The following is a 27,458-nucleotide window of genomic DNA, read 5'->3' on the forward strand; positions in this document are numbered from 1 at the left end:
AAACACTAATTTTAAGGAGACCAGATATTGTGTCCCTTTAAAAGTAGGCCTTTAGGAAATGAATTTCCCTCCATTACTGACTGAGAACATTTGCTGAAACATTTTGTCATTTCACTGATTGTTCTCTGTGTATCTCCACCTCTGCCTACCCACCTCCAACACTGTGCAAGCCATTTATCTAATTTTTTGCCAATTTACAGGTCAGTCTGACTTTCTCAATTGTAAGCTAAGAATGAGCATCTTGGCATCTTATATACCTAGTCCAGTATTTGGCACATACAGCTATCCAATACATGTGGAACAAATTACTTTATGGGAAAAAAACAGATACATCATAAAAACTTGTAGGTATATCCCTTCCTTAGGTAAGTCTTTCCTTCTGAAAGCACAATCTAGCTTCCTGCTCTGGAGGAGCCCTCAGGACAGCTGATGGGAGATGCCCCTTCCTCTCACCTTAGAGAAGGAAATGGCAACCCACTCCAGTATCCTTGCTGGAGAATCCTATAGACAGAGGAGTCTGGTGGGCTACAGTCCAGGGGATTGCAAAGAGTCAGACATGACTGCAAGCATGCTGAGACTCCAGACCTGACTGACAGCTGACTCTGCTTTCATTTAAATAAGCAAGGATCCCAGGAGAGGCAGCACCACAGGCCCTGCCTCAGACCTGCCAGGAAAACAGTCATATCTCATCCCTAAAGAGGGGCAAAATGAGAATGACTGGTGAGCAACAGCCCTGGTGACAAATTATAGTTTTACTAATAGTTTATGATTTTCAACTTGTGATGTTTAGACTGTGTCCCTATGGACTGAATGTTTCTGTTCCCCTAATATTCATATATTTAAAGCCCAAACCCCTCAGTGGTATTTGCAGGTGAAACTGTTGGGAGGTAATTAGGTTTAGATGAGGTCATGAGGGTAGGGCCCTCACGGTGACATTAGTATCCGTATAAGAAGAGGAAGAGACACCAGAGCTCTCTCCCCACATGTGAAGACACTGTGGAGCAGGCCATCTGGAAGCCAGGAAAAGAACTCTCACCAGAACCTAACCATGTGGCACTCCGATCTGGGACTTCCCAGCCTCCATAGATGTGAGAAATAAATATTAGCAGTTTCAGCCACCTGGCCTGTGGTATTTTACAGTGGCCCAAAGTGACTGAAACACTCACACAAACTTTTTCCCCTTGAAAAAATAACGTGAAAGTCACTCATATACTTGATTATGAGAACAAGCAGTGTTCCAAACCCTGGTTACAAATGATACTCTCAAAAATATGGCCAATACTGATTTTTTGCAGATGTACCCAGTGCTGGGATACACTTGAGATGCATTATTTATTTGTCACAACCACCCTATGAGGCTGGTACTATTACCCTCTGCTTTTTTTTTTTTCTTTCTTAAACAGGGAAGGACTTGCAGCTGAGGGAAATGAATTCATTTGGCCAAGGTCACAGAGCAGTAAGTGGAGCAGCTGGGATTGAAATCTCAGAGAGCCTTTAACCTAGCTATGGTACTTAAAAAAAATATCAAGGTATATGCATCCATAGAACCTCCAAGTTAGATGTCAGCAACTGATGGCAAACTGATTGGAGAGGCCATGTGAGCAGATTTTTTTTTTTTTTTTTAACACAAAGAGGTGCAGTAACTACTCATAAGGCCCTCCTGGTGCTGCTGGCTGTGGTGTGTAGGTGTTGTGGGGTGAACACAGTCAGTTCCTCTCCTTCCTCCTCACTCCAGGAGTGAGGAACCCTCCTTCCCTCTGTCCTTAGCATGTTGGCAGGGAAGGTTTCACTGTGGCCAGCTCACGTCCTAGGCAGGAAAGAATCAGGCACCGCTGATTTTCAATTTATAACTCTTCAATAATTGAGAGCACCAGGAATTAAAGAAAATCCACTAGGATTAATCCAACTGGCTTTCCCAGAAATAGTCTGTATCTGTAGAATCTGTTTCTGTAATATCTCATTAACTTTTCAATGTTCCCAATATGCTCGACACTGACTGCAAACTGGGGCATACGCTTGTGCAAGTTTTCTCCATCAAGTGAGCTGTTTCCTACGCTGTGTCAAGTTATAAATTTGGAGCTGTAAGGCATCACGATATCAGGACTGCTTTGTTTTCTTGCAGAGCTCATTAACCACTGGCAATTAGCACTGTATCACTGCACCAAGTGGCATCACTTGGCAAGTCCTGCAGCCACTACTACAAATGTGATGATATAAACTTCACGTGCCATCTGCTGTCACAAGAAGATGAAGTGCGATGAAGAAGCTTTTCAGACATTCCTTCATTTCCCAGCTACTGGAAGCTTAATTAAAGCAAAAATGACAATTGCTCAATACTCACCACTCCTCTCTTGGAGAAAGGCCATCTTGGCTTTTTGGACTCTGGTGGGTGAAGAAATTAGAGAAGATATGTTAGTACTTTGAGGAACTAGTGACAGATCAAGGCAGGGCTTTACAAAACCCGCTTTTCCAAAGGAGCCAAACAGAATTTTTCCTGCTTTAATTCTCCTCTTGAGAATGCACAGAATGAATATTTATATTTATGCAGCTGAGTGAATGAAACGATGCTGCAATGGAAAGGCTGGTGTTCTGTTCTACCTTCTGGTGATACTGTCCTGTTTCAGCCTCTTTTCCCCCTACTGTTCAAGGAGAAATCTATAAAATGCAATAAAATGCTGCATAATTAATTTTAGACAGAGTTATAGGACTTTGGGGCTGAAAGGGCTTCATTTTAACACTGGAAACCACCCTAGCATATAATCCCCAGGTGTGGATGAGTGCAGACTCCTGAAATAGGGGGACATCAACATATTACCGATCTTTAGATTAGGGCCTTATTGTCTCTACTGGACATCATCCACATAGTCCTTAGGAGTCACCTTAAATTGTGAAGTCATTCAGTAACACATTCTTTTGATGATCAGGAAATAAAGAGATTAGATTGTGGATTCTTGATTTTTATGTCATTTTCATTAATTTTTAATGCAACCCAGAAAAGGCTGGGAGTCATCTCTCAAGTTTAGGTGAGATGTTCTGATAATTCCACACGCAAAATGGATGTCTTAAAGGTTTGTCTCTGTTTCTACTAATTCATCAGGAGATTCTGCATAATAATACTTCCATCAGATGAAAGCATTTACCAAAAGAGTGTGCTTGAGGGACTTTTCCCACTGGAACCCTGGAATCCAACCAATTATTTTGCTCATTCTGACCACCTTATTGATCTTTTTAAAGGGGAGATTAGGTGGAACCCTCCTTAGAAACAAATCTGCTTTACCACTCTCAGCCTTCAAACATCTGGTGGTGAATTATGATGTCCAAATTGAACTGCGATAATTGGGGTCTTTGGAGAAGCACCACAGGAGACCATGGTTTGGGAACATGAGGACTCTGTTCTAAACTCCTGGAGATGAGGGCATGGAGGGATACGGTGAAGAATGCTGCATATCTTTCATTATGTGGCATCTACTGGGATGCCAGGCATACCCGCCTAGCAAAGAACAAAGAATATCATGTAGCAGTTGTGACCTTGTTCCTCAGCATAGTGGATCTCAACCTTTAGCTGGCAAAAGAATCACCTGGGGGGCTTATTAAAAAGCATACTGCTGGGCCCCATTCCCAGAGTTTCTGGTTCAGAAGGTCTGGCATAGGACCCCAGAATTTTTCAGACAACACTGAAGCTCTTCATCTGGGAAGTACTGCTTTAGCTGTTACCCAGTTTAGAGCACTTGCAAAGCCTTACAGAACATGGTCTAACTCCTAAGGCTACACTGTGGTTAGAACTAGCTTTAATGTCAAGGGGCCTGGCCTTGAGTCCCTGGAGTCCACTGAATCCCTTTTTGTGTGTTCATTTGGGTGGCCGTATCCTATGAGACAGATGGTCACTTGGATTGTTGTGTCATCTAAGACAGTAGATGTGAAAGGGCTCTATAAAGATTGAAGAGCTATACGAATGTTATTCACTTATGGCTGAGTTCCATATATAAGACTATGACTGCCTGTACAACAGGTGGTTGGTGCAGGCTGATGGAGAGCATTCAGTCAAGAGTCTGAATCCCATTCCTCTGACACAGACCAGCGGGCACCATGACTAGGTCACCTTTCCTTTCTGTGTCTCGCTAGGCACACATGGGAATGAGGAAAGAGCTGGGTGGTTTCCCAAGTATGCTGCCACAGGTGGCCCCTGGCTTCAGGGGAATGCCTTGGAGGTGAGTCTTTGGGACTCACCCCATTTTCAAGCACTGAAACTCCATCCGGATCTGTTTTGTAGACTGGATTTCCAAGGAAGTATTCTTCTGTAAAAAAGGGCTCTGCTAAGAACAAAGCCAGTTTAAAAACTACCAGGGTGAATGATAATCTTCAAGTCTCCTTTTAGCTCTGAATGGCTCCCATCAGGACCATGGGAGTGTGTCCTGAACACCGCAACTGTTTTTTTTTTTTCCCCCACAACTGACTTCAAAATGCAGAAGATTCACCCTTAAGGCTGCCTCTCTCTAGTCTGCTAGAGCGACAGTAATCTGCTGTCACCAGGGCCTTTGTCTCCACATAGTGCCACCCTCGCTGGAGACACTGGTGTGAGGCTGGTGGCCAGGAGCAGGGGGTGGGTTACAGCGATGGCAGGGATGCTGCCCAGCAGCCCAGAGAGGGCACTCTGCTCCAGGACGCTGACCGTCACTTGGTGTACCTGTTCCAGGTCCTGGACATGGGGTATATTATTTGACAAGAGGACCTTTTGAGGAAGGTCCATAACTTATCTGTCTCTGTAAGTGGGATGCCCCATTCAGTAGGTTTCCATAATTCACGGCTGATGCTTGTTCTAGTTGCTGAGATATCTAACTTGTTAGTGCCCGTGTTCTCGTAGTCATTAAATATTCTGTAAATATCCTCTGCTTATTGTAACATCCATCCCATAGCAGGCATATAATAAAAGTTGAACAGACAGGACCTGAATTCAGCAGCAGAAGTGGATGGCACAGGTAGTCTGCAGCTCCAGCTGACACCAGAAGATCCCCGGGGAACACCTCAAGGCCAGGTAAGTTGAGCACCACAGAACTCCTCCTGTGCTCGTAGAATCTGTGTTCAGGAGACGGAAGGAGAGTGCTTATAGCTGACATGCAGGGAGGGGTATCACTCAGACCACCCCTAGGTACTCAGAAGTGACTGCTGCTGCTAAGTCACTTCAGTCGTTTCCAACTGTGTGTGACCCTATAGACGGCAGCCCACCAGGCTCCCCTGTCCCTGGGATTCTCCAGGCAAGAACACTGGAGTGGGTTGCCATTGCCTTTCTCCAATTCGTGAAAGTGAAAAGTGAAAGTGAAGTCGCTCAGTCGTGTTGACTCTTAGCGACCCCATGGACTGCAGCCTACCAGGCTCCTCTGTCCATGGGATTTTCCAGGCAAGAGTACTGGAGTGGGGTGCCATTGCCTTCTCTGAGAAGTGACTGCTGGCAGCCTGATTAATGCTGGCTTTCTTAGGAGGCCACTCCAGGCATGGAGGGCTGTGATGACCCACACACCCCATGTTTGACACCTTTCTGAGCCTTATTGACTGTTGATGGTTTTTGACTAATCCAAAGCAGAAGAGTTTACCTGGAAGTGTCAACACAAACATACCAGATGTGTTCTGACTCAGGAGGACACTAGGAGAAAGCCTTTAAACACAAGAATCTTTGCAAGTTACTCATATGGCCTCAGAGGGAACAGGACGTGTGTGCATGGCCACCACACACACCCCTAGATATCGGAGGCTGGTTGTTTAAGGGCAACACTTTTATTTTTCCCTGGGAAAAATGGCAACTGCTGTTGGAAAAGCTTAGCCAACAGGCCTATCTAACTTCTTTCTTCTACCGTATTTCATGAAACTTCCTGTCAGATGTGCACAATATAAATGGTTGACATCAGACACAGTGCGGAGTAGCCGCAAAACCAATAGGCATGTGATCAGTGATTTCTAAGGAACAAAATGAGTAAGGAATGAGAGGATTCAATTGTAGGATTTTCAGAGTTTCCCCATTAGAGCTGTTCAGATATTCCTTTAGTCTATTTTGAGGATGAGGGAATGCAATTCCCTCTACTTACCAACCTATGTAATCTCTAAATTCCCTTTTTAATCAAATAGCTTAGCATATCATTTACCTTATATACAGAGGAATTTTGTCTCCAACAAAAAGTCTAGCTATGAATCTGCCTTGAAAGTTGGGAGTCTGGGTCTGTCATATTCCTTTGGATATTATGATTTGGGTCATTGCCATGCAGCTTTCCTCCTCCAACAAAGAGGCCTTGCCTGGAGCCCCTTGAGGCTCCCTAGGCCAGTCCTTCCTCTGATCCTTCCACTTTCCCACCTGCCTACAGCGTGAGTCCTCCACGCCTTGTAGCCAAGTGCCATGCTGCTGACTTTTTTGCAGGATTGATGCCCTTTCTGCCTGTACTTTCATCTCTTGTCTCATAACTGAATATTCTGGGCTCTCATGCCCTTCTTCCTATCAATATATCTGCTGCTGGGGTCCTGTTCATGTCCTATCAGGCCTAACATGCTGTTGACCAAAGCTTGGTATTAGAATAGCTGGTGGAATTTATTTTATTACCCATCCCCAAGTCCTAACTCTTGGCTTCTGATCCAGTATGTCTGAAGGTGGACCCCCGCATCTGCGGTTTTATCCAGTTCCCTAGATACTCAGGGAGAAGGCAATGGCAACCCATTCCAGTACTCTTGCCTGGAGAATGCCATGGACAGAGGAGCCTGGTGGGCTACAGTCCATGTGGTAGCACAGAGTTGGACACGAATGACGTGACTTAGCAGCAGCAGCTAGATACTCAGAGTTGGAGAACAACTGATTTTGAGAATACAAGTACCTTGATATACGTCTTTCCTACCTTTAAAATATATTCCAAATCCTCAGCCTTTTGCTAAAAACATTTTAGATCATTTTACATACGAACAGTAGGACAAGTTGTATGGGCATGTATAATTAGTGAATAACCTGCTGCTGCTGCTGCTAAGTTGCTTCAGTCGTGTCCGACTCTGTGCAACCCCACAGACAGATCTCTGGGTTTCTCCAGGCAAGAATCCCAGAGAATCCCCGTCTCTGGGATTCTCCAGGCAAGAATACTGGAGTGGGTTGCCATTTCCTTCTCCAATGCATGAAAGTGAAAAGTCAAAGTGAAGTCGCTCCGTCGTGTCCGACTCTTAGCGACCTCATGGACTGCAGCCTACCAGGCTCCTCTGTCCGTGGGATTTTCCAGGCAAGAGTACTGGAGTGGGGTGCCATTGCCTTCTCCAGTGAATAACCTATGTCTCATAAATTCCTACAAAATCTATGAGGTAAGAATGCCTCAGACTCTGCATACAGATGATAGAGGCATAAAAGAAAGTTAACTGTCAGTTATAAAAACCTGCTTCCTCTAAGAAGTCTCCCCTGACACTCAAAGAAATATTTCTCCATATTTGTGTGCTGTCTGGCATCCCCTAGGCCAGGGCCTCAACGGCTTCCATCTGTATTAACACAGTTGTCTCATCACTTTTATCTTCTGCTCCATCATTTTGGTCCCATCCCACACCCAGTCACTAAATATAAGTTATCCAAAATATAAGTCTGGCCCTAGTCCCTCCTAGCTTCAGATAAACATGTTTTTAAAGCATCCATACAAGCCTTCCATGAATTGGCCCAATAACCTTCCTAATACTCTTTACTTTGCCATTTATTCTCTGGGAATGGACTGTAATTTCCCACAAAATGTTTCACATGTCAGTGACTTAACTGGGAATGCTTTGTACTCTCTCTGCCCTCTCCAAACCTGTCTAACTCCTATTCATCTCATGAGATTTAGGGCCATGGATTATCTAAGGAACTTGAAAGGAAATTACTTAGATAAAATCAGGCTCAGATTTATTCAATTAGCTGCATGTCCTAGGATTTAAAAATTTATTTTGACTGGCCTCTCTCTGTTCTTTTTAATTGGGAAATTTTAGAATAATGTTGCAGAACTGCTAGCTATCAAGCCAATGTGCACGCCCTCGTCAAAACACTGCTTGTCAGGGGTGCCATGTGCTGAGTTACTGCACTGACAAGCCCTGATTCCCTTGCAGCTAGCAGAGGCTATATGACACAAAGTTGGCCAATGAGATTTAAACCGAAGTTTCAGGGTGTGGCTCTTAGGAAAATTTTTCAAAGGGGACAGAGGTGGCTACATTCACCCTTTTCCCTTATTGTTGTCATGAACACGGCTTGATACCTGCAAGCATACCAGTGATCTTGCAAATGGAACAGCAGAACCGGAGAGAAGGGGCAGCCTGACAGGACTGGTTATGTTACAAGAGAATATCCTTTATTTGCTTATGCTGTTCTACTTGGGTTCTGATATGCAGACAAAGGCTGTCTTAACTGACACACATCTCATCCTGGACTTCCTTCTCCAAGAATTCTGCACTCTCATTTGACTTTCTCACCACTTATTTTTGATGACGTTTTTAACAAAATCATTAGAGTTACAATTTTTCACAACTCTCCCATTTTTGTTATTTGCCAATCTAATGTCCATGATGGTCATAAGGATGGAGGGGTCTGAGTTAAGTGGAAGCTGGAAAACTTACAGTAATTTGAATGAGAAATAACAATTCTAGTTTCTTCATTTTGCAAACAGAACACTGGAACTGATATATAATGAATTAGCAGCTGTACATAAATTCAGCCAGGAATTTTCACAGTGCTATCCAAAAGGTATTAGGTAGCATAAACCTCTGGGAGCCCCAAGAGGTACCCTGAAAACAAGTATTAGAAGCTTCCCTGTTAACTTGATACTGTTCCTGATAAAGACCCTGGAAGCAAATAATGAGGTTTGGTATTTATGCGGATAGAGGGGATTAGAAAAAATACAGTAACTTAAATAGGAAATGTAGGCTACATAAACTTTGGGGGAAGAGTTTGTTCTTTTGAGCTTAAACTCTAGATGGTATACAATCTGGTAAGTACTATGAATTTGGCTTAAGATTCTATAAGCTATCTTTATGCTCCCTTGGGACTTTGAGAGGACATAATGAATGGTGGAATAGAAGAATCAGTCTTCCCTGGCCTCATCCAAGCTGGCTTATGCATTTCTCTTCCATGCTTCTATAGTTCTCTAGAACAATGGCTAAGAATGTGGAGTCAAATTGCCTGGACTTTAATCTTAGCTGAGTGACCTTGACTGAGCAAGTAACCTCTCTGGTCCTGACTGCCATTTGTGAAATGTAGACTATGACCATACCTACTTTTTGTGTGAAGATCAACTGATCAACATGCAGCACTTAGATCCGTGACGGGAACTTAGTAAGCTGTCAGTAAATGTGATTATGTTGATTGTCGAATATACTACAACATCATGTTCTTTATCCTACTAGAATGCCATCTCCTTCTATTTAAGAAGCATGTCTTATCATTTGCATCGGTGGGTGCTCCTTTAGTACTCAGTCCATGGTTACTGATGAACATGAATGAATAAAAGACTTCTGAGGTTGTCCTCCCTTGTGGAAAGTATCTTACTTTACACGGTGAGTGAGTGAAGTCGCTCAGTCGTGTCCAACTCTTTGTGACCCCATGGACTGTAGCCTACGAGACTCCTCTGTCCGTAGGATTTTCCAGGCAAGAATACTGGAGTGGGTTGCCATTTCCTTCTTCAGGAGATCTTCCCGACCCAGGAATCGAACCCAGGTCTCCTGCATGGTAGGGAGACGCTTTACCGTCTGAGCCACAGGGAAGTCTTTACAACATAGTTGTGCACATTTGTGTCGTATCTACTCCCCTCTTACCCTAAGTGCCTACCTCCTGGTCTAAATCCCTGTGTTCAGTAAGGGATTAATAAATATTTCTTGACGAAATGAATAATAACCAAACCTGTGCACACTGAGTCATCACTCTCCCCTTCTGACACAATCTTCTGCAGAATGTGTACTCCAGTAATAGCTAGCTACTCACTGTTTAAACTTACCCTGCACATCACGCCTCCATGACTTGGCTCAGGTAGTTCCCATCTGCCTACCTCCACTTTGCCAGGCACACACACTCATAGGCATCTCTAAGTTCTAGCTTAGACGCTCTCCTTCCAGAAATCTTTCCTAATCTACCCAAAGAGAGCCAGCCACCTTGCCCTACTTCCTCCCACTTCCTTCCACTTCGCCTCTACAGTGATTTCACTGAAGGCTCATGCTGTGCCCTATTATCACAGAATTTAAGCATCAAGTATAGAACTTGACATAGAACAGATATCCAAATAAGCTTGTTGAATAAACAGCCATATTGATCTATAGAATGATAGATAGATTCCAAATGAATTTGCTCTTCCATTCTGGATCACAAATGAATAATTGTATGCACACACAACACACAGAATGCAATTTGAGTTCCTCCACCTTTAAAGGTGATTCAGTTACCCCTATCCATTTCTTCCTGGTCTGGGATACCTGCTGACGTGAGGCATCCTTTTGGGAGCACATTAGGGCAGTTTTGGCATTCAGTGTGCACACATGGAACAGAGGGAAAACAACTGCCTTGTACTAGGCTTGAGTCATGACCTTGGCCTTATTGCCTTGGTGTCTAAAACCCAGGGATGCTCATTCTAGAAAGGTGGGCATGCCCATGGAATGCTGTAACAGAAGCTCTGATGACATTCTTGTGTTCATCAGAAGAGGGAATGGGTTAATAAAAATATCAAGAATTACAGCTGTAACCACATGGAGACCTAGGAAAACAATAAGAAAGAGTATTTGCACATAATAAATGAAGAGACATGAACTGGTGCAGAAAACCTGCCTCTGCATCACCTGTGCCTGGCAGCAGACTACATTTCTGGGCACTCTGCACAGGAACCCATGCCTGTATCAGCCAGAGATGCTCAGATTATTGGATTAGTGATGTTAATGCAGGTGCAATGAATTCAGAATGACTCTGCATTTAGGTCTCATGAGGGGAGAGGTGCTGGGGGTTCCAAAGTCTGAGTGTTAGTCACCCAGTCATGTCCGACTCTTGTGACCCCATGGACTACAGCCCACCAGGCTCCTCAGCCCATGGAATTATCCAGGCAGTAACACTGGAGTGGGTAGCCATTCCTTTCCTAAGGGGATCTTCCTGACCCAAGGATCGAACCTGGGTCTCCTGCATTGCAGGCAGATTCTTTACAACTGAGCCACCAAGCAAGCCCCACCTACTTCTTTCAGTAACTGCTAAAGGATAGTAAACTCATCACTGGCCTTATAATAGCTGTCCCTACAATGGGGCTGACCACAGAGGCAGCCCAGACTAATTGAATAAGAATCTGAAAGTGTAATGTCAGGCCTAGAATGTTTTAAAAATATCTCTTTAATTCTGATAGCTGTATCAGGATTCTGAATCTTATTTTTGCTATTCTAAATGGGACTGCTTCTTTTAAGATGTAGCACGCACACAGGGTCACTGTGTCCAGTTCTAAATTGATTCCTCCCTGGAAGCAATCACTGCAATAAATTCAGACTTATCTCCTTTCCTCGAATGAAATGGTATGTACATGGGGTCATGGCATCCTGTGTGAAGAGGGTGCGGAAGAGTTTTGGTACCCAATTTCCTCAGAGGAAGATTAAACTGAGGAATGAGCTGAGAGTAACTGCAGAATGTCTGGGGTGTGGCTGGCATGCCATTGTCACGGTTAAGTGCTGAATACTTTCTTGCTACCCTTTAGTAGTTTGGAGAAGCACACTAAACAAACAACTATGAGAAACACATTTTTTTTTTGTCTTTTGGTTCTATGCTTGGCTATTCTGGTTCTTTCTTTTAGGATAAAATTCTGGACCTAGGAGGTTGCATAACTAATTGGGTGTCTGACTCAAAGTTCACAGTCCTCTTTGTCTTGCCAGAACCCCGCCTCCCCTGCACCCGAACCCAGACAAAACCACTTTCACTAACCCTGAGTTGTGATGCCCCAGGCCGGTCAGATCTGAAGGAACTAGTCCCATGGTTGCTGGAATAATCTTGTCTCCTTTCTGGTACCAGAAATTCTCCTTATTCTGTCTTCCGCTGAAGATCTGAAGGTCCATGGTGTGGGCTGGGGTGGCAACAATGTAGAGAATCCAGAGAATTCTCTCCCACAGTTGAGCAAGCCACACACCCAGGCATCACATTCAGCAATGAGCCTGTGATCACATGTCAGTGCCAGAAAAGTTTCTGGCTGGTGGAAATGTGTCCCCTAGTGGACCTCAAATACATAAATTTTGTAAAGACTGGATTGTTCATGGTGCACATTATTCTGACTTAAAGTCAGCGGGCACTTCCTGAGTATCAGCTGTTACTGGACATTTTGTTAAGAGCTTTACATGCACTAACATTAATTTTCACAAGTACTCTATGAAGTGGAAATTACTGTTCTCATTATTGAGCCGAGGAAAACTGAAGCTTAGAAGGACAGATAGGCATTCACTTAAGGTCTCGCTGTTAGTGAACAACAGAGCAAGAATTCAATTAAAATACCCAAGTCAGACTCCAAAAAGACTTGGAAATAAGAAGAGAAAACGGTACTATGAACCATTTAAGATATTGTTTTTTTTTTAATTGGTATATAATGATGGTTACTATTTTAGATAAGAACCCACCTGCAATGAAGGAGATGTGGGTTCAATCCATAGGTTGGGAAGATCCTCTGGAGAAGGAAATGGCAACCCACTTCAGTATTCTTGTCTGGAAAACTCCATGGAGGAGGAGCCTGGGGGTACTCTGTCTATGGAATTGCACAGTCCAGGGGGTCACAAAGAGTCGGACATGACTTAGCGACTAAACAACACAGTGGGTTGAATGGAAACTCCCTGCCCCCCAAACACATGTCTATCTCTTCAGCCCTGGAGCCTGTGAATGTGTTAAAAGGGGTTTTTGCAGATGTAATTAAAAGACTTTGAGATGAGATTATTCTGGATTATCTAGGTGGGCTCTAAATCCCATGACATGTGTACCTATAAGAGATACCCAGAGAAAAGACAGAGATGAGAGAAGGCCAAGTGGAAACAGAGGCAGATGATTAAAGTGATGCAGCCACAGCCAAGGAGTGCCTGCATGAAGAATCAAGGAGCAGTCCTCCCCGACAGCTTCCAGAGGAAGTGTGGCTCTGCTGACACCTTGGCTTTGGAGCTGTGGCTTCCAGAACTCTCAGACTATAAAACGTCTTTTGATTTAAGTCACTAGTTAGTGGTACATTAATAAGAAGCCACAGGAGACAAATGTAGGGGGCAATACAACTGAGCGGCAGGTTACCCGACTTAGGACTGCGATTCCTAACCCTGATGTTCATTATGTGTGACCTTGGCATGTTGCTTCCTAAGGCCTCAGCTTCCTTCTGTGGAGAACAGCTGTGAGTGAGACCCTTTCCGCTCCTCATGATCTGTGAACCAAGGGTTTAGGTTTGCTATTATTCTCCCCGCCAGTGGCCAGTGGGTGGGGCAGTAGTTATGTGATGACCTTTACCTCGGCAGAAATGTTTAAAGATGAATAATTAAAGCTCCTCCTATAAAAACAGGACAAAGACATCTTTGGCATTCTTAAAAAAAGATTCCATGGGATTAACATACAGACACCACTATATATAAGATAGATAACGGGAAGAACCTACTGTATAGCACAGGTAACTATACTCAATATTTTGTGATAACCTATATGAGAAAAGAAACTGAAAAAGAATGAATGTATGTATAACTGAATCACTATGCTGTATGACATTGTGGAATGTGAAGTCAAGTGGGCCTTAGAAAGCATCACTACGAACAAAGCTAGTGGAGGTGATGGAATTCCAGTGGAGCTACTTCAAATCATGAAAGATGATGCTGTGAAAGTGCTGCACTCAATATGCCAGCAAATTTGGACAAGTCAGTAGTGGCCACAGCACTGGAAAAGGTCAGTTTTCATTCCAATCCCAAAGAAAGGCAATGCCAAAGAATGCTCAAACTACCGCACAATTGCACTCATCTCACATGCTAGTAAAGTAATGCTCAAAATACTCCAAGCCAGGCTTCAGCAATACGTGAACCGTGAACTTCCAGATGTTCAAGCTGGTTTTAGATAAGGCAGAGGAACCAGAGATCAAATGGCCAACATCTGCTAGATCACAGAAAAAGCAAGAGAGTTCCAGAAAAATATCTATTTCTGCTTTCTTGACTATGCCAAAGCCTTTGACTGTGTGGATCACAATAAACTGTGGAAAATTCTTCAAGAGATGGGAATACCAGACCACCTGACCTGCCTCTTGAAAAACCTACATGCAGGTCAGGAAGCAACAGTTAGAACTGGACATGGAACAACAGACTGGTTCCAAATAGAAAAAGGAGTATGTCAAGGCTGTATATTGTCATCCTGCTTATTTAACTTATATGCAGAATACATCATGAGAAACACTGGGCTGGAAGAAGCACAAGCTGGAATCCAGATTGCCGGGAGAAATATCAATAACCTCAGATATGCAGATGACACCACCCTTATGGCAGAAAGTGAAGAGGAACTAAAAAGCCTCTTGATGAAAGTGAAAGAGGAGAGGGAAAAAGTTGGCTTAAAGCTTGACATTCAGAAAACAAAGATCATGGCATCTGGGCCCATCACTTCATGGGAAACAGATGGGGAAACAGTGGAAACAGTGTCAGACCTTATTTTTCTGGGTTCCAAAATCACTACAGATGGTGACTGCAGCCATGAAATTAAAAGACACTTACTCCTTGGAAGGAAAGTTGTGACCAACCTAGATAGCATATTCAAAAGCAGAGACATTACTTTGCCAACAAAGGTCCGTCTAGTCAAGATTATGGTTTTTCCAGTGGTCATGTATGGATGTGAGAGTTGGACTGTGAAGAAAGCTAAGTGCCGAAGAATTGATGCTTTTGAACTGTGGTGTTGGAGAAGACTCTTGAGAGTCCCTTGGACTGCAAGGAGATCCAACTAGTCCATTCTGAAGGAGATCAGTCCTGGGTGTTCTTTGGAAGGAATAATGCTAAAGCTGAAAGTCCAGTACTTTGGCCACCTCACACGAAGAGTTGACTCATTGGAAAAGACTCTGATGCTGGGAGGGATTGGGGGCAGGAGAAGGGGACGACAAAGGATGAGATGGCTGGATGGCATCACCGACTCAATGGATGTGAGTTTGAGTGAACTCCAGGAGTTGGTGATGGACAGGGAGGCGTGGTGTGCTCATGGGGTCGCAAAGAGTTGGACATGACTGAGCGACTGAACTGAATTGATACCTGAAACTAATACACCATTGTAAGTCAAGTATACTCCAATACATTTTTTTAATTGCAGTGAAAAAAAAAAGATTCTCTCTGTACAGTGGGCTTAAACCAAGGACTACTGGCCTCTAATTCCCAGGTGCAAATTTTAAAGAAAAACAAAAGACTCTAGAGAATATGAGTGGGTAGAAACTGAGGGTAGCAATTGTCCTATAGTGATATGTGTGTATTAATGGAATAAAAATCTTTTGAAGTTTAGTAAGATAATACAATGTTGTTGCTGTTTTTCTTTTATTAAGCAGGCTTGTTAGGCCTTGTTTTGTCTGATACTAAAATTCGTATGATAAATGTACATTTTCCAGCAGGTGGTTTTCCAACAACTGTGTGACTAGAAAAAGTTCAGCTCAGTTCAGTCACTCAGTCATGTCTACTCTTCGCGACCCCATGGACTGCAGCACGCCAGGCTTTCCTGTCCATCACCAACTCCCGGAGCCTACTCAAACTCATGATCATCACGACGGTAATGCCATCCAACCTTCTCACCCTCTGTCGTCCCCTTCTCCTCCAGCCTTCAATCCTTTCCAGCATCAGGGTCTTTTCCAATGAGTCTGTTCTTCGCATCAGGTGGCCAAAGTATTGAAGCTTCAGCTTCAGCTCTTCCAATGAATATTCAGGACTGATTTCCTTTAGGACTGACTGGCTGGATCGCCTTGCAGTGTTCTATTTTAAGAAACATAGTATTCTATCTTATGCAAGAGATATAGTACAAATTGGAATGGTTGCTTATAACTGTGAGTTGATTACACAGGAACAACCAAATAGAATCAGTAACAATCTTTAAAAAAATCCCTTTTAAAAATAATCAATAGAGAAATGACAATTCAATAGCCACTTATGGAACTACAGCTCTCTTGGTTAAGGTCTGCAAAACATTTTTTTTCATTATGAGTGTGTCAAGATTGTTAGAAACTTTTATTTACATGTTTGACATAATTCTTTACATAATATCCAGTTCCAGTTTTCTACCAAAATGTTCCATTTTCTTCCAGAATGTTACCAAAATCCATCTGAGAAGGGAGAATATACAGGGAGCCTCTAGCTTAGTGTCCAGGGCCTGGCACTGAATGGCCACTCCGTGAATGTGGGGTGAACAAATGGGACTCATCCCAACATGTCACTTTGAACACAACAAAGACAAGCTTTGGGGTTCCAACAGCATGGAAAACACGCCGTGCTGTGACATCTTGGGCTCAATCAGCGACAGTTATTAAACCCACATGTGTTCAGAGCAAAAGAGTAGCTGCTGGTATCGGTAACTGCCTAGAACTCTGTCTTTTGAGACTACTGCCTTTTCTGGACAAGGCAGTAATTCCCAGTGTGGGACTTTCCTGGTGGTACAGTGGACAAAAATCCATCTGCTAAAGCAGGGGATATGGGTTCAAACCCTGATCCAGGAAGATTCCACATGCCACGCACACAACTAAGCCCACACAGCCCAGCTACTGGAGCCTGCTCACTCAAGAGCCTGTGCTCTGCAACAAGAGAAGCCACCACAATGAAAAGCCCGTGTACCACAATGAAGGGTAGCCCTCTTCTCTGCAACTTGAGAAAAGCCCAAGTGCAGCAATGAAGACAAGGACAGCCCAAAACAAGTAAATAATTAAATTAAAAAAATATTAGTCTGTTAAAAAAAATTCCACCCAGCATGATCAAATCATAGTCATACAAATCCCCAATAATCCAACGAACACTCGAAAGATGAACACAGAACTGATTAGGAAGGTGGCAGAGGTTGAAAGGAGCTAAAGGGAGATAAATTGCTGGAGGAGAAAACTTCCAGAAAGGGATGATACAATTCCCCCTACCAAGCTTGACCTAACCTAACTAATCGACCAATGCACTTCCTTTTTTCCTTCCTTAAAGTTTCATTGAACATCTACTATGTGCCAGGTGGTGTTCGAGACACTAGGGATATAGCAATGAGCAAAACAGGCACAACTCCTGCTGTGATGGAGTTTACACTCTGGGGTAGCTGATGCAGTGCAAGAATAACACAAGGCTCCTGACGTGAAAGGAAGCTGCCAGTTCCCACTCTAGCCTCCAGCCAGGCCCAGCTCAAGAAGACCTCCATGACACCCTGAGGCCTCTAACTAATTAACAGTATTCACATATCACAAGAGGGAAAAAAAAAGTAACTACACGTGGTGATGCATGTTAACTAAACATATTGTGGTAATCATTTTGCAACATGTACATATTTCAGATCATTATGCTATACACCTTAAACTTATATAATGTTCTATGTCAATTATACCTCAATATAATTGGAGGGAAAAAGAAAATAACAAAATATGTTATGGAGGGCTGAGATTCACAGCAACTACTAAAGCCTGTGCACCTGGAGCCCGTGCTCCGCAACAGAAGAAGCCACCGCAATGAGAAACCGGCACACTGCAATAGAGGAAGCCTGTGTGCAGCAACGAGCACCCAGCGCAGCCAAAAACAAAGCATCGTGTACATGTAAACAAAACAGAACAAACACATGTGAACAGTGACTGAAAAAACCAACATGCCACCTAATCATTGGTAGTTACTAACTTTCTACCAAGATTTCACACTTAACGGCTGGGACAGTGCTAGCTATCCAACAGGTTTTAAGTAAAAGTCTGGGGAGAATTTAACATTATATTGAATTTAATGTTTGGACACATCAGATGAACTTCCTGTGATTTATCCTTTCACTCTGGGGTCAAAATATTTTAGAAAGAGTAAGTCAGTGATCTGCATACAGGAAGTGCTGAATGAATGAATGACCCAGCTTCTTAAAAAAGGTAAATTTGAGTTATGCTATTTATCATATCAAAAGCTTAGTAGATGGGTACTATAGTTGACCCTTGAACAACACAGGTTTGAACTGAGCAGGTCCACTTAAAAGGCAGATTTTTTTTTTCATGAAATACTACAGTACTTACACCATCTGTTCTTGGTTGAATCCGCTGACTACTGAACCTCAGATAAGGAGGGCTGACTGTAAAGTTATATGTGGATTTTGGACTGCACAGCGTCCTGAACCCCTGTGCTATTGAAGCGTCAGTTGTATTTGCATCTCCAATCGACAGATGAGGGAAGACACAGGGCTTCCCTGGTGGCTCAGACGGTAAAAAATCTGCCTGCAATGCAGGAGACCTGGGTTGGATCCCTGGGTTGGGAAGAGCCAGGTGGGCTACAGTCCATGGGGTCGTAAAAAGTTGGACACTACCGAGCAACTTTCACAGATGAATACTTTTGAGGTTTTGAGTTGTTCAGAGCCTTGCCCAAGGTCATGCTGCCAGAGAGAAGTAAATACAGCATTCAAATCCAGGGAGTTTGATTCCAATAACTCTTAATATTATGTTGTGCTGCCTCTGCTAAGGGCTAGTCCAGATGAAACTGGCTTTAGATGACTCTCCAGATAATTTACTGGCAATCAGTGTTCTTGTCTGGTCTCTTCCTTGTCATTTGGTTTTCATGTTTTGGATATATTTAGTTTTTTTCTGATTACTTTTGAGCACTGGAAGGTTAGTCCATTCTCATAAATGTAGTATGTTCATTTTCCTTCTCAGTTTCAAGGCTCATTGAAAAATTAGGTGGGATAGACAGTTTTCTTGGAAGACTGACTTTAAGCGGTGTGAGGAAAGTGTGCCTGCCCACAAAATCTCCCCTCCTTGTTTCATGATGTTTAAAATTCCAGTAACATGGCTTTATTGCTTGACTTCAAGTCATGTCCTCTGTCGAAATTCAAATACACCGGGGACAGGTAAGCAACACTGTAAGCCAAGCAGCCTGCCACCCTGCCTGTTATCTTTCCATCCATCCTTTTCTTCAATAAATATTTGAGACAGACTCTAGCTGAGTAATGGCTGTTGAGATGAAGTATAAAGTTAGTGGTCTCTGCCTTCAGAAAGGTCTTGTTTCTGAGAGGAGATGGATGTCAGAGAAACACATTTGTTTTAGATACTATGATGGAAGCATTTATGAGGTATAGGGAAACCCAAAAGGGGATAAATATACTGCTCTACTTGGAAAGATGAGTGGACTGCAAGGAGATCCAACCAGTCCATTCTAAAGGAGATCAGCCCTGGGTGTTCTTTGGAAGGAATGATGCTAATGCTGAAACTCCAGTACTTTGGCCACCTCATGCGAAGAGTTGACTCACTGGAAAAGACTCTGATGCTGAGAGGGATTGGGGGCAGGAGGAAAAGGGGACGACAGAGGATGAGATGGCTGGATGGCATCACCGACTCAATGGACATGAGTTTGAGTGAACTCTGGGAGCTGGTGACGGACAGGGAGGGCTGGTGTGCTGCGATTCATGGGTCGGGAAGAGTTGGACATGACTGAGCGACTGAACTGAACTGAAGTCCTTCACACTTTAGTAAGAATACATTGTAAAGATTGTTTTCCAGGAGGCATATTTTGGTGACAGGAGAAAGAGTTTGGAGTGAGTGTGAATTCACTGGAATGTTATACACAGAGGAAACAACAGTGAGAAAGAAATTCCATAAAGAAAAACTTGGAATCCAAGTCCTAACACTGAGCTTATTTCAGAACTGAGAGTAGATTGGGCCCTTCTCACTTACATAGCCTGCTCAATTGTCAGGCTATGTGTTGAGAATTTGTAATAAAAGAAAAGTTAGTTTTTCAAAAGGGCTACAAGGAAAGAAAACATTGCTGTGATTGACTGATTGCCACAGAAGCAAGCAGTTCTTAACTGAATATACCAGGGTCAGCAAACCTTTTTTTATAAAGTGCTAGATAGTAAATAGTTTAGGTTTTGTGAGCCATATGTTCCCTGTAGTGGCTACTCAATTCTGTGGTTACAGTGGGAAAGAAGTCATGGACAGTATTTAAATGAATATATGTGGCTGTGCTCCAATATAACTTTATTTACAAAAACAGGTGGTGGGTTGAATTTCTGCCATAGTTTGCTAGACCCTGGTTTATATCATTTCAAAGGCATAGTAAAAGCCCAAGTTAAAGTGTGTTTTAAATAAAGTTTTAATAAGTTTTTGGAGGTGAGGGCCCCTCAGTTCCCTCAATGGACAGCAGGGCCTCATGTAAAGAGCCCTTTGCCTTACACCGTCGGACCGCACAGCCTGGGAAGTAGCCCTTAGAACAAATGACAGGAAGGAGAGAGAGAGAGAGCAAAAGGCAGGCAGGCAGAGGATCTTTGTGCCAAAAATGGCTAGCTATTTAACAAAAACTCATGCTTTCAGTAAATTTTTTGGTTTAAAAAGGTACAGATTGAGTGGTCTGTGGCTGATGCAAAATTATTTTAGTAGTAATGCTTGAGTATTTATTAAACATATGAATAGTTTATAGTAACTTACTCTTTCATTTATTCATTCAACCATTGCCTACTACATGCCAAGTACTGTACTAAGTCCTGAAGAAACAATGTTGAATAATTCTGGGTCATCACCATATACCAAGGTGTCCAAAATACTTCATCTTTGACTCCCTGTGGTGACTTTCTGTAGCTTTTCACTATTTTGTATGTGATGGTGACATACTGAAACTTACCCAGTTTTATAAGGCCTTAAGCCCTCTGACCAAGTCTTCCCTTTGAATCACTGAGGACTATTTCTGTTATTGCCTCACGAAGATTCTGCTGGTCAATAATAGTTACCTGCACATCATCTTTTGCAAATGGTTTGGTGCATCCCAGCAGTTAGCCTTTGGGTCCACTAACTCCAGGTTACATGCAAAGTTGGACAGACTTTACGTGGTCTAGGAAGCATTCCTTGATTAAAGACTCTCTAGTTAACTACCCACTCACAGTCTCTACTCAGATGTTCCACAGGTCCTCAAATTCAACGTGTTCAAACTTTCATCCCACCCACCCACATCCCCTTATCCCCTCCAAGGTTGCCTGTATCAGTGAATGGAGCCATCTGCCACCCAACAGTGCAAGCCAGAAGCTTGGAAGTCATTCTTGACAACTTCCTCCCCCTCACCCCCTGTAGTCTACTATTCACAAATGGTAGGTGGTGGTATCTCCTAACAATCTCCGGAACTGAGATATTTCTTTCTAACTCCACTGCCTTCACCAGAGCCTAACCCTCCAACCTCTCATATCTGAATATTCTAATTGTTCTGCTAGAGTCCACTCTCATCTAAATCTCATGTCTACCCTATATCCATCTGATCACACTGTTCTTAGGGTAAGGAACAAATTCCCTAAATACCCTATTAGACTCTGCATGATTGACTCTAATCAACATCATCTTTCCCTGAAACTATTCTCTTTTCACTTTCTCTGACACATTTGAATTAGGTATCATTTTAGAGCTTAATTCTGGTCTGCACCTGTAGAAGATTTCCATTGATGGCCCCTTTCTTCACCAACCCTTGTATCCATACAGTTTGCCACATAATACTGGTGACACATAATTTCTTGCCCTTGAGTTCAGGTACGTGACTGGCTTTGATCAGTAGAATTAGACAAGGTACAGAGCTCACAGTCCAAGAGGCCATGCATATTTCCACTTATCCCCTTGAACCTCTCCCTTCAACATAAGAACACGCCCAGGGCAGCAATTTGGTCCCATGAAAAAGATGAGGGACACATGGAGTGAACTACTCAGCTGAGCTTAGGCTAGATCAACTGACCCTCAATTAACACATAGATTTATAAGAAACAATAACCAGCTGCCGTTTTAAGGCACTGAAGTTCCAGCTGGTTTGTTACATAGCAATAACTAGTTGACGTAAACCTAATACTTTGCATTTTCCTATGGCTTTGTAAATATTCTCTACCTAAGATACATTTAGGCCAACTAGCATTAAAATCTACAAGAGTTAAAATCAACAAAGATTGCACAGATGGATCTCATCCTTCCTGCTATTAACAGCAAACTCTTGCTTGAGGACTGAGGGCCAGTAATAAAACAATGGGTAATTCCCTGAGGATGACTTTCCACATGAAATGAAGGCTTTCCCACCAATCCTACAAACTGGGCGGATGAAACTGGGCTTGGATTTTTCTCTTTCTGCCACAGAAGCTCTTCATCCCTGAAAGAAATGGCAAATCCACTGGCAGAGCTGGGCGACCAAGCTGAAAGTCAGAGTTGGTTTCTGAAGTGACACAATCTACCTGCATTCTAGATAAAAGCATAGTCTGTTGTTAGAGGCATATTAAAGGTTGCCCTAGATTTAAACAGCACATCTTGTTCCTTTCATCCTTGTCTTCTGAATTTCTCTTTGAAAAACTGTTGAATGTTTCTGGCCTTTACATCTTCTCTACCTTACAAGAACTATTACCAAGTGGATGTTAATTAAACCACAAGGCCAAGTCATTGACAATTCAAAATGAAAACCATGGCCACCTGTGGCTGTCATACCCTACCCACAAATACACCAGCCATAGTAAAATGCTAGGCTCTTAAAGTAGACTCTGGAAATTAATACTGTTTCACCCATAATATGAACAGTGACTTGGGGGCTGTAAAACAAAGTACCCTGATTAATACACCATTGGGTCTGCTGTGTCAGAACAGAGGATGTAAAAGTAAAAAGTCAACAGCTTTCATCGCACTGGAGAAAGTAAAGACATACCTGTACTGATGCAATTCTTCTTTCTGAAATAAATTGGAAAAATAAACATTTCAGTATTGCTCAAACCCATCCAAAATTCCAAAGCACACATCTTGAAGGAAGAGGTCATTAATGTCCCCAGTTATTAACGTTTTGGAGTTTTCTTTTTTGGGGAGAAGATTAGAACGTTAGAAATTTGAATAATTTGTTCTTTCTGCCCTTTTAAAACAGCCATGCCTGGCGGTCTTCACACAGCCTGGATTTGCAAGAGAGCCACCTTTACTTTCTAATGCCTGACAGACCATTTCTAATTCGGGTCCTTTCTTAAAGTACCTTCAAGGATATTGAAGAAGAAAGTGAGCTCGACCTCCCTCTCCTTCCCCAAACTGCTGCACCCCTTTTGCTTGACAGCCAGCTGTCCTAAAGACTGTGTTCCCCCAGCTCTGTGACTTCCTGTGTTGGCTCCCTCAAGGAGGCGCCGCTGCCTTGCCCCCCCATCCTCGCCAATTTGGCAACCTGGAGACCTATTATGCTTTGCATTCACCAAACGAGAGGCAAGAGGCTTAGAGCTGTGTTACCTGAGGCCCCGGAGGTCCTGGAGTGTGGCTGGGTGCTGAGTGGTCTCCTTTCCGTGGAAAGGAGGCCTGAGAATGCGACCCCTCCTCGAGGTCCTGAGGCACGGGAAGGGCACGCTCTTCACCTGGCCCCATTTGGAGCTCAACCGACTCGGCTGAGTCGAGGGCTCTTTCAGAGTCCAGAGGCAATCTTGAGTGGAGTCTCAGGGGCCACACGGAGTGAGAAGACTCCTCTGTGCTTTCACATACCTTGTTGAAAAGGGGACTTGCGGAGCCAGGGTACTCCTGCAAGTCGCCCCAGGTGCGCACTTCCAAGGCTACGTGCTGAGGCGGCGCATGCCCAGTAGCAGTGCCGCAAGCACCTCCGCGCACACTCCCGCAACCGCGGCTTCTTAACCTCCGCAAAGTGGGCGAGGTGGTCAAGCGGCCAGGGGCTTGCCGGTCAAAGTGGAGAAGATTCCCCTGGTTCTGACAGTGCTTTTTCGACAAGCTTTCCAGGGAGTATGGAGGAGAGGCCTTGCAGGCTGCAGGCTGCACCTCTTGGCGGGATGGCTCCATCTTCTCCATGCCACTAAGAGGCCCTGTTGCTGGAAACTTCCAGGCGATGTCGTCAGAGTTGCTGTTCTCCTGACCACACTGGGGTGGTTCCGTTTCCGTCTTCAGATGCCTGTGTTCCTCAGTGTGTTTCCATCCTTTTCCAAAGGATAATTGCAAGCAAGTGGCTGATCATTAAGGGAGAGCAGAGTGCAAAATCTATTGCAAACAAGGAGATGCAGGTGAGAAAAAAGGTGTCTGAAATTTCACACTGAAGCTTCCAGTTAGTCAGAGGAGCTGACGAATGCCTAGTTAACATTAGTATCTGTTATGTTTTGTAGGTAATTAAGATAAGTGTGTCCAGCCTTCCAATCTAAATTGTTTATGTTTTGAAATTTGTTTACCAAATTAAGTCGTTTGGATCCTGCTCCCTGCCTCCTTAAGGGAAGGTTCTTTTTCCATTGGAGTTTCAGTAGGTGAATAAGAAACTCAAGCTGAGATGGACAAAGTGCAAGCTTTACTCAGTGGCCAAATAATGACTAAGCAGAAATTGTGTTCACAAATCAATTTGTCGCCCTGGAGGTGGGCGACAGTGATTTAAAGAATAAAAACAAAGGGAGGAGGAGTGAAGCTAATAATAGGGATTAGTTCGGAGAAGGAAATGGCAACCCACTCCAGTATTCTTGCCTGGAGAATCCCAGTGACAGAGGAGCCTGGTGGGCTGCCTAGGTAGCAACAGAGTCGGACACAACTGAAGTGACTTAGCAGCAGCAGCATGCATTAGTTTACCCTGCAGGGTCAGGCCTTTTTCCAAGGGAGTGGGGTGCCAGCTGATTTTTACCCTTTTTTGGTCTGTAATGTCTGGTCCTAGCAGCCAGTAGGTGTGTCATATACTATGCTAATGTTGTAAAATCAACGTGTGAGACTCAAGATCTGTTGGAGGTCAGATTCATGCCATCTTAGTCCCAGCTGGTCCCATCTGCTTTCTTGTTTGTATCTTCCTTTCTTATCTCTGGACCCTTTAACTTAAACCTGTGTGTTCACTCCTGCTAAAAGCGGTGTGGAGTGAGTTGGCAGGCTTTGAGGACACTCCTGCTGTACAATGGCCACTGATGTGGTGGTGGTAGTGGTTTAGTCCCTAAGTTATGTCCGACTCTTTGCGACTCTATGGACTATAACCCACCAGGCTCCTCTGTCCATGGGATTTCCCAAGCAAGAATACTGTAGTGGGTTGCCATTTCCTCCTCCAGGGATCTTCCAGATGCAGGGATCAAACCTGAGTCTCCTGCATTTCAGGCGTTACCACTGAGCCACCAGGGAAACCCCCATCAGCTGTTTAGGGGGTCATGATGTCAGGCTCTCCTAATTTATTTAATTTTGTTATTTATTTATTGGGCATGGGTTTTGAGGAAAGACTTGGAGCAGCTTTGGCAATATTTACTGTTCAGTAAAGAATTCGCCTGCAGTGCAGGAACTGCAGGAGCCTCTGGTACTATCCCTGGGTCAGGAAGATCCTTGGAGAAGGGCATGGCAACCCACTCCAGTATTCTTGCCTGGAGAATCCCATGGACTCATGAGCCTGGCAGGCTACAGACCATAGGGATATGAAGAGTGGAACAGGACTGAGGTGACTTAGCATGCATGCACGTTTTACTTAATATCCCTTCTAGATTGAAACAAAAAAACTTTTCAAAACCTTGGTGATCTAAGAGATTAAGAGACTTCTTGGAAGCTACAAAGCTCATCACCTTTTATTTCCATTTTAAGAGAATCAAATATATGTTCAATTTTCCTTACATTCTGCATTTATGTGTGTATGATTGTATATATGTGTGTATGTATGATGTATATATATATGATTGTATATATGTATGTAAAGGGATGTAAAGAACAAGAAAAACAAGGCCCTTTCCCTCAAGGTTTAAACTACGAAATGAGACATGATTTCAAAGATAGTGATGCAAAGTAATTGGCAAAACACATTTTAGATTTTATCCATCCCCATGTTTTGGGAAAAATAACTTGCCAATTTGAAAAGAAAAACCCAGATGTCACTCAGATGCCCTGCTTCTCATGATTAGAGGTGCTTTCTATGGTTCACTAATGCAGAATTACCTCCTATCTGTTCTTGTGTTCAAGCAAATCTGATTCTTTCATTTGCCAACTTGATTCATGGTGACATGCAAATGACTTACTGCTATTTCATTATTTTGTAGTTTTCCATATGAAGAAAGTAGTTTCCTGTGGAAAAGCATCAATCCTTACCCCCATCTATCAAGTATTACTTAAGGGTCAACTCCTGATTATTTACACGTCTGATGTGGGACTGTGGAACAGATAATATAACCATCTTCCCTTGCCATTGGCAATGTGGGAAATGGTTTCAGATGATACATGGCCTGTTGGTTGAGGAACATCAGTAGTTGACCACATATTCTGAGATTTCCAATAATGACTTAAGCAAATCTATAATCCTTTATTCCGTTGGTTGCACCACGTGGCTTGTGGTAGGTATCTCAGCTCCCGGACCAGGGATTGAATCCAGGTCACAGCAGTGAGAACACAGAATCCTAACCACTAGGCCGTCAGGGATCTCCCAGCAGGTCTATAATTCTAAAGCAGTCTGTAACCCTTCAGGAATGGACAGCCCAATTTTAAGGATAGCTAATTTGTTCTTTTAGTGCTGTATAATTTTAATTGCATTGACAGTACTTTTTAGTAGAACTTTTTCTACTGTGTCTTATTTACGTCCTCAATTTGATAATAGAGAATACTGGGCACTCGTAAATTCTTGAAGACCTGTCCTATGTTGATTGTCACTCATGAGATTAGCTAACATGCACTGTTATGACTAGTTACTGTAGTTCTATGGAAACTACAGTAATTGCTGCAGGTTTTTGTAGCATACGATTGTTTACCCCATATGAAATGGCCCCACACTGATGTACTCCCAAATTTTTAGTCATTAATTCTAGTTTTGTACTTGCCTATGGCAGGTTCTTTCATTCCTTGGTTTCTTCTAATCTGTTTCAGGCATAGAAGTCCAGTAATCCTGTGTCAAGAGAATTAATAGGCTCTTAGATTTACTCTTATCAGTAAACGGGAGGAGCACGGGAGGAGCCCAACATCATGATATTGCTATGACAATGCTGTGACATTGATTTAGGGAGACTCTATTCTCTTACATTTATTCCCTGGCTCTCCTCTGGTTTAAAGCCAAGTGAAACTACCAGATGCTGGATTTTAGACTGGAGAGTTGTTTAAGGAACTACTTAGATATCAACTGACGTTAACAGACTCTTATCTACAAAAGAAAACCTGAGATTCTTAACCCTGGGTTTGCTTTAATATTTTGAGCCGAGTCTCAAATGTTAACAGAGCTTCACATGTAGAACAAAAATGCACGCAGTACCCTTATGTGGGGGGCAAAGGGAGAGTAATACCTGCTAGGAAACTTAACATTTTAGTTACGGTGAGGTTGAACTGGTTTTGATTTTAGATTTTAGGTTATTTCTGGCTGATACCATGTTCTTTGTAGGAGAAGAATGATTACTAATGAAAACAGGTATATTAGGT

General features: G+C 43.1%; 1 protein-coding gene across 2 annotated transcripts in view; it reads right to left on the reverse strand.

Moving 5' to 3' along the window:
- The window catches only part of PLEKHG7 (pleckstrin homology and RhoGEF domain containing G7), an 83,456-nt gene extending 59,353 nt beyond the window's left edge, over positions 1–24,103 (reverse strand). The window contains exons 1-4 of one of the 2 annotated variants that reach the window (XM_027543173.1): positions 23,352–24,103; positions 22,795–22,817; positions 4,946–5,073; positions 2,342–2,382 (exon numbers count right to left, since the gene is read on the reverse strand). In XM_027543173.1, coding sequence (XP_027398974.1) covers positions 2,342–2,382; positions 4,946–5,073; positions 22,795–22,817; positions 23,352–23,915 — 756 coding nt within the window. In that variant the 5' untranslated portion in view covers positions 23,916–24,103. Of the gene's footprint in view, positions 1–2,341; positions 2,383–4,945; positions 5,074–11,908; positions 12,110–22,794; positions 22,818–23,351 lie in introns of those variants that run through there. The other variant, XM_027543174.1, reaches the window with a different exon arrangement.
- Positions 24,104–27,458: the final 3,355 nt, after the last annotated feature.

The sequence above is a fragment of the Bos indicus x Bos taurus genome, chromosome 5, assembly GCF_003369695.1.
Source record: "Bos indicus x Bos taurus breed Angus x Brahman F1 hybrid chromosome 5, Bos_hybrid_MaternalHap_v2.0, whole genome shotgun sequence".
Classification (NCBI taxonomy): Eukaryota; Metazoa; Chordata; class Mammalia; order Artiodactyla; family Bovidae; genus Bos; species Bos indicus x Bos taurus.